General features: G+C 54.4%; 2 protein-coding genes across 7 annotated transcripts in view; one reads left to right on the top strand and one right to left on the bottom strand.

Annotated features, from left to right (window-relative positions):
• LOC102892493 (HLA class II histocompatibility antigen, DM alpha chain) overlaps positions 1 to 1,771 on the bottom strand; it is a 17,766-nt gene extending 15,995 nt beyond the window's left edge. Inside the window, exon 1 of the mRNA XM_025043674.1 lies at positions 1,243 to 1,771. The gene's annotated coding sequence lies outside the window, so the exon portion shown is untranslated. The remainder of the gene's footprint in view (positions 1 to 1,242) is intronic.
• BRD2 (bromodomain containing 2) overlaps positions 329 to 6,585 on the top strand; it is an 11,877-nt gene continuing 5,620 nt past the window's right edge. Inside the window, exons 1-5 of one of the 6 annotated variants that reach the window (XM_025043670.1) lie at positions 333 to 483; positions 939 to 1,182; positions 3,027 to 4,149; positions 4,200 to 4,329; positions 5,869 to 6,172. In XM_025043670.1, the coding sequence (XP_024899438.1) occupies positions 4,301 to 4,329; positions 5,869 to 6,172 (333 nt within the window). In that variant the 5' untranslated portion in view covers positions 333 to 483; positions 939 to 1,182; positions 3,027 to 4,149; positions 4,200 to 4,300. Of the gene's footprint in view, positions 484 to 938; positions 1,183 to 2,297; positions 2,402 to 3,026; positions 4,330 to 5,868; positions 6,173 to 6,419; positions 6,512 to 6,585 lie in introns of those variants that run through there. The other 5 variants (XM_015585875.2, XM_006907404.3, XM_006907400.3 and 2 more) reach the window with 5 other exon arrangements.

Genomic DNA, 6,585 nt, shown 5'->3' with positions numbered 1-6,585 from the left:
GGCCGCACCCTTGCGCCTGCTCAGTGCAGGTTCCTGGGCTGCGGTAGCCATGCTGAACCCGTACGGAGAGGCGAGTGGGGGGGACAGGGTCGTTGACAGCGGGATAGGAAGCCGGGGATAAGGAAAAGCAGCAGTAATTAGAGCGCTCTGGGTCTCCGGAAATAGGCCTAGGTCATGCAGTTCCCTTGGCCCCTTGCGCGACCCCCAGGAACCTTCGAAAAACTGGCACCCATGGAGGTGGGGGAAGAGGGGCGGCTGCCACGTGACCCGGGTTAGCCAATCTGGATGTTGCTGACGTGGCCGCTAGGCCCTGGTGATTCCCCCCCCCCCCCCCGTTCCATCGGGAAGGGAGGGGCTGGGGGCTAAGCCCCCTCCCCCAACGCAGGTTCAGTTTCCTGGGGGGGGTGACACCCCGGATTACATTCTCCCCCCGCACCAAGCCGAGGGGAACATTGGATCCCCCCGGAAGGTTCCAAGATCCAGGTAAGAAGGGGCCCTTGGATGGGGATGTTGTCATTTACGTGCTTAACCAATGGTGGGGACTCCGAGAGGGACGTTCTTGGGGTTCAGAGTAGAATCCTGAGGGTGGGAGGGTTTGTCCTTCAAATAGTTAATAGCCAATGGGAGCGTGAAGGGGAGCGAGCGGGAGAGGGCACCTCTGATGGGGGAGGGGAATGGCCAATCTCATGCCTCCTTACCTATTGGAGGGCAAAGGGGCGTGGGGGCAGTATGTCCCCCCCATTCCATTCGTCCCCTAGGGGGTACAAGATCCCGGAGAGAGGTGAGGTTTCCTTCGGAAGGCCGGAGGAAAGGCTGACCTTGTGGGTTGGGGAGTAGCAGTGGTGACTAGTTTCTACTTGTGGATGTGAAGGTTTAGAGCTGGCAACTCGGGGTGTGAACTGAGGTTATTCTCAGGCGCCCACTCCCTTTCTCCCCAGACCCTGGAAGAAGCATTTCTGTACTTCCTTTGTGTAAGCGGTCATCACATGGCATGCTGGAGGTTTACGCTTGGAGTCGCTTTTCGAATTTGTGTGCATTCACGTGGACACGGCCTATGAAGCCTTCCTCACAAAACTTCGTTGCCCTGTTGGGGTCTTAGCTGAGCACACATCTACCCCAGGCTGGGGAGTGCTTACAGGATGAAAGCTCAGGGTCCGCTTGGGAGCAGAAACCAGGCCCAAGGTGGGTGCTGGGAGGGTGGTAGAAAGCGTAATCTGAGACGAGGGGAATGAGGTTTAGTACCTGGAATGATCTCACAGTTCACAAGGTTTCGGGTTTCTCCAGGGTGGCGTTTTTTGCTTCTTTATCCCCTCCCCCATTCCTGAACAGCTCTTTCCTTGTGCACTGCCGGGGAGGGAACGGAAAGGAGGGGAGAGTTATTTTTCCAAATTACTGAGTAGCTGTAGCCTCTGACTCATGGTGGGAAGGGAGGGTTGGGAGAGAGCGTAGAACAGTGATTTTCCGGAATGTCGGGAAATAAGCCAGAGTAATGTCTGGCTGGCTACCCTTTCGCTTTCTAAGGCCCAGTATTTTCTCGCACTCCTAAATTTTTCTTTCTTGGCCGGCCTATGTGCAGGCTTGCGAGGCCCCGGGTAGAGAAGAGCAGATTTGGGAGGCTGGGCAACTGGGGGGAGGGGAGGTCTCTGCGAAGTTGCTGTGTCATTGTCCTTCCTGCTGTAGCCACGCGCGGGCCCACATGTACTTTGGGGGCAGAGGCCTGATGCCGGGGCGGGGGGAGGGTGGATATTTGGGAGGGCGAACCTGCTTTCCCGGTGCGCACTTCCCCCCGCAGGGTTTGCCCGACCCAGAGGTCCTGGAGACGGGCAATTGACGTCCATTTTAGACGCAGTAACCGAGGCTAGGGACTTGAGCTACTGCGGAGTGAGGGAGGGTGACGGTAGGACCTTAAGGATCTAGATCCTCACGAGCCCTTCCAGGGGGAGGGGGTTCTTATACTCGTTTACAAAATTAATTTCTTTTCTGATGTATACAGTGTTTTCTTCCTTGGTGTCTAGAAAAAGGGAAATGGAGGGGGGAACCTTACGATGAAACCCAACTGGGGGAAATTCTTTCACTCTCGTATATGGGGACGGGGAGCCCCAGAGATGGCTTTAGAGATCCTGACCTAGTTGTGCTCTGGTTCTTTTTTCATTTATAGTTTAATCCTATTCAGATAACCAGATTGTGGGAAAGACTCAGATTAGTGAGTTTGGGGGGGGTGAAATTGAGCTCCTAAAATGGCTCCTGCTCCTCCTCGGAGGCGGACGGCCCGGGGGGAGGGGAGAAAGGGAGAGGAGGAGGGGGAGGGCTAGTGAGCTGCAGCGGCCGCCTCCTCCGCTTGCCCTCCTCCCTGGCGCTGACCGATGGACCAGCCGCACCGTGGGGAGGACTCCGGACCCCGGTGGGGGGATGGGGGGCCCTTTCGCCCCCACGGCGGAGGGACCTTAAGGGGGTTACGGGCATGCCCTCGGGAAGGGGGAGGCGGGGAGCGTGTGGAAAAGTCTGAGCTCCCCCTGTGTGTGTGTGTGTGTGTGTGGTCGCGGGGGGGGGTGTTCATACCGATTCGCCTCTCGCAGAACTTGAATTTTCTGCTGTGAGCTAGACAACCTGATGAAATTTGGGGAGAGGGTGGGTTTCATATGTAGGTGTGCTTGGAGATTTTGTTCCCATTTGAGGGCTGCCAAATTTTTGTCGAGCGGGCAGATGTTTGTATTGATAACTGAAGGTGTTGAGGAATTGGAGAGGAGGTTCAGGTGCAAGTTTTTGGAACGTATTCTAGATTTGTTTGGTTACCTTGATAGCAGCTTTGGGAAGTTAAAAGCGCGATTCAGAGTACTGTTTTGCCTGTGTCATTCGGTTGTTTGACCTGGGGAAGGACGGGTATGATTTTAAGACTCCGGCAAGCCAGTATTTTTTTGTGAAACATAGGGAAGTTAGATCCTGTCTTCGTTACATTCGGGAGCCTTAGCTGTTTGCCGGAGTGCCAGGCCGCGGCTTTTAAGATGGCGTCTTCTTCCTCGTTTTAGATTCTTCAGTGCAGCGGCCTCACCGCCTAGAACCACCACTCGCCAAGCGTCCTGCGGCCACACCCTAGCGGGCTGAAGTTGGCTACGCCCATAAGGTCCTCTCCAGTCTTGGCCAATGGAGGAGCTACGAATGGCACGACCTGCCCGAGCTTGGCAGTCGCCGGTCGCACCGGGCCTGGACGCCTGGGAAGACTTTGTTGAAAAGGGAGGTGGGGAGAGGGTGCACCTCTGCCAACCTCCCTCTTTCCTTGGAGTCGCCGAACCACAGCGCAGCCAATTGGCTCAGAGATATGGCGGGTTGCCGCTTCCCAGTGGGCCTATGCAGTTCTCTTCTGCCTGGTGACTGACGCCTTGGAAATGGAGTGTGTGATATCATCGTCTCCGTTGGCCAATAGAAAGCGCTCCCGCGGAGAGGCGTTCCTCACCCTTCGAATCGGCTTCTTCACGCGCGTGAGCGAGCGTGCACGCGCGGAGGGGGTGGGGGAAATCTCGAGCACGGTGGCGCGCATGAGCGGCGAAGCTCCTCCCCCCGCCTATATATAAAGGGCTGGCGCGGGGCTCGGCGGCGCCATTTCGCGCTGGAGTTGGAGCAGCCTCTAGAACGGCCTGGAGGATTCTGCCTACCGATACAGAGCCTTCGGGTCGTCGGGGCCCGCGGTTACAATCCACGTCCATCCGCTTGGAAATGGCCTTCGTCTCGGCCTATGACCGGTCCCGGCGGACAGTACAGACCCCGTAGAAGCCCCCGACGCTCCCCTTTTTCGGGCCCCGCCCAATCCTCGGAATCTGTCCACCCCCTCTACTCCGCCCTCAAGAGGATTTCAAAGATGGAGGCGGCGGCTCCCTAAACCACTTTTCGTGTTCATCCGCCTCCATCGAAGTCGAAACGGGACGTCGTCCGCTCCGGACGGTCCCAGCAGGAAGAGGGGATTCTTGCAGACTAACAACGGGCAGTATTGACGACGGTGTCTGGGATCGGGGGCCTTCTTAGGGTTTGAAGAGTCTCCCCCTTCTCTCGCCCGCTTCTGCTGAGGCCGCCGCCATTTTCTCGCTCTCCGTCGCTTGCGGAGCGCGCCAAGCTACCGGAGCTTTCCCTGAAGCAGCGGAGAAGACTACTTTCGTGCCAGCCCGGTTGGGGGGGTTGTTGCCTGGACAGCAAGGGCAGCGGGCCCCCCAACCCCACTTCCCGGGTTATGCTGGACCGGGCAGTAAGGGGAACCGAGGCCACCCGGACTTTCCGCGGCTGAGGGCAGCGCCGGTTCCCCGCGGTCAAGATGCTGCAAAACGTGACTCCCCACAACAAGTATGTCGCCGCTAGTGGGAAGGGGACGTTAGGGAGCTGCGGCACGGGGGTTTGGGATATCAGGTTCGGAGGGAATACGGGACCGAGTTGGGCGCGTTGCTGTTTTCGTGGCTCGACTGTTGACTCGGGGGCTCGCGGAGGGGGTTGAGCGACGGTTTTGGAATCGTGGTAGCGTCCCATATACAGTACGGAGGCAGCACAGGTCGATTACGTTACTTTCTCCGTGGTGGTTTAGTGTTAACCGACTCAGGCAGAGCTAGGTTGGTGGCGGAATGTAATGGGAAGGATGACATTGTTTGGGCAGCAGGTTTTAACAGGTCTGGTGTTTAGCGACGGTTTGTAATAGCCCTTTGGGGGTTTCGTAGCCATTTTTAGTGCCTTATAGGATTGCCATGGTGATAGAGCTTCAGGAACTGGCAACGGGAAGTTTCGGGGTAGGATAGAGGGGATATTGTATTAGCCTGTGTGTTTCTGGTGTCTACGGTAGGTCATTAAACCTTTGCTCGTCTTTTCAGTGTGACCGTGTCGGTTTTGTGTTGTCAAGACGAGTGTTTTTGACAGCATTGATAGTTTCATGTACGGTGGGAGGGTGGAGCTAAGGATTCTGTGGTCCAACTTTCTGATGATATAAACAATGAGATTTCAGGGTAATGTCTTTAGTCTTAGGCCCTGGGAAACACCTGGCCCTGAGGAGCTCCACAGAATGTAAACTTGAAACCCTGTTGGCTGTCGTTCTCCAGGGTCGATGCTGCAGTGGGAACTTGTTGGCAGGGTGAGAGAGGGTGGTCTTACCACTTAGGGAATTTGCTGACCTTGACTAGACAACTCTTATTTGGAGAGTTCTTTGGAGAAAGGAGACTGAATTTGCAAATAATTTCTGGTGGCTGGCAGCTGAGTTATTCCAGACTGTGAAAAGTGCGACATGCTTCTTGACTTTTTTTTCTTTTTTTTTTTAAGTTGGTGCGGTTTTCAGTTAGATTTCTGGTTCATTTTCTGCTTTGAAGTTAACTATTCAGAGCTTGTGGATGACGCTGACCTTTTCTGCTTAGATGGATTTACATGTATCATTAGCATTTTATGGTATTTTTCTCCTGCTTTGTTCCTTTCCTCTTGGCGTTGGCTTCCCTCGGGCTCAGCCACTATGGCAACCTCCAAGCCCCTAGTGAGGTCTTCAAGCTTGGGGTTTTGAGTTTCTCAGTTCCATCCATTTTATTTAAATCCCTTTTTCATGAGTGCGTGGTTTTCAGATGTTGTGTCCTATAAGAAACTTTCTGGGGGCTTTTTGTTTTCCGAAATCGAAAATAGGTCATGTTGCCTATTAGACTCCAGGAGGGTGAAGACCCTAGCTAGGTATACTAAAAATAAAGAGAGGGGGAGGGAAGACAAGAATAAAAGCTCTAGGTGTTTGAATACTTATAGTCAGTGTTTACTTTCATAAGATTGCCCATCTCTCAAGACTCCCAATCCTGGATTTATTGGGCATATAGTATAAGTGTACTCATTAATTTTTACAAGATTATCACATTTAATTTTTTGCAGGCTCCCTGGGGAGGGGAATGCAGGGTTACTGGGGCTGGGCCCAGAGGCAGCAGCACCAGGGAAAAGGATTCGAAAGCCCTCTCTGTTGTATGAGGGATTTGAAAGCCCCACAATGGCTTCAGTGCCAGCTTTACAACTGACTCCTGCCAACCCACCACCCCCGGAGGTGTCCAATCCCAAAAAGCCAGGACGGGTTACCAACCAGCTGCAATACCTGCATAAGGTGGTGATGAAGGCTCTGTGGAAACATCAGTTTGCATGGCCCTTCCGGCAGCCTGTGGATGCTGTCAAACTGGGTCTGCCGGTGAGTAGAGAGGTTGGAGTGGGGAGGTGTGGGAATGAACAAGAATGCGTGTGAGTGGAGGTGGGCAGTCTAGTGTAGGTGCTGCGGCCCCTTAGGGATTTCCCATCTCCCCTGTAGGGTAGATAGCCACCAGATTTCTGGATTCTTGGTCCTTTGCGATTGCTCCATCCGTTTGCTATCTTGGCATTTCTCATTGTGCCCTCCATGTGTCCTTCCTTAACTTTTGTGCCCTGGCTCCATTTTACAGATTCCCACCCCAGGTTGGGAGAGGACCACGGTGGCCAAAATTCTTAGCTTCTTCCTCTCCCTCATGCAGCCCATGGATAGCCATCCCCAGAGGTAATGTCACAGGATGGGAAAACCTTCCAGAGTGGGTGGGAGGTGGGTGGTTAGAGAAAGGCAATAGGGGCCTC

The sequence above is a fragment of the Pteropus alecto genome, unplaced genomic scaffold (assembly GCF_000325575.1).
Source record: "Pteropus alecto unplaced genomic scaffold, ASM32557v1 scaffold202, whole genome shotgun sequence".
Taxonomy (NCBI): Eukaryota; Metazoa; Chordata; class Mammalia; order Chiroptera; family Pteropodidae; genus Pteropus; species Pteropus alecto.
The sequence above is the reverse complement of the archived record's forward strand: the minus strand, read 5'-3'. Positions and strand labels throughout refer to the sequence as shown.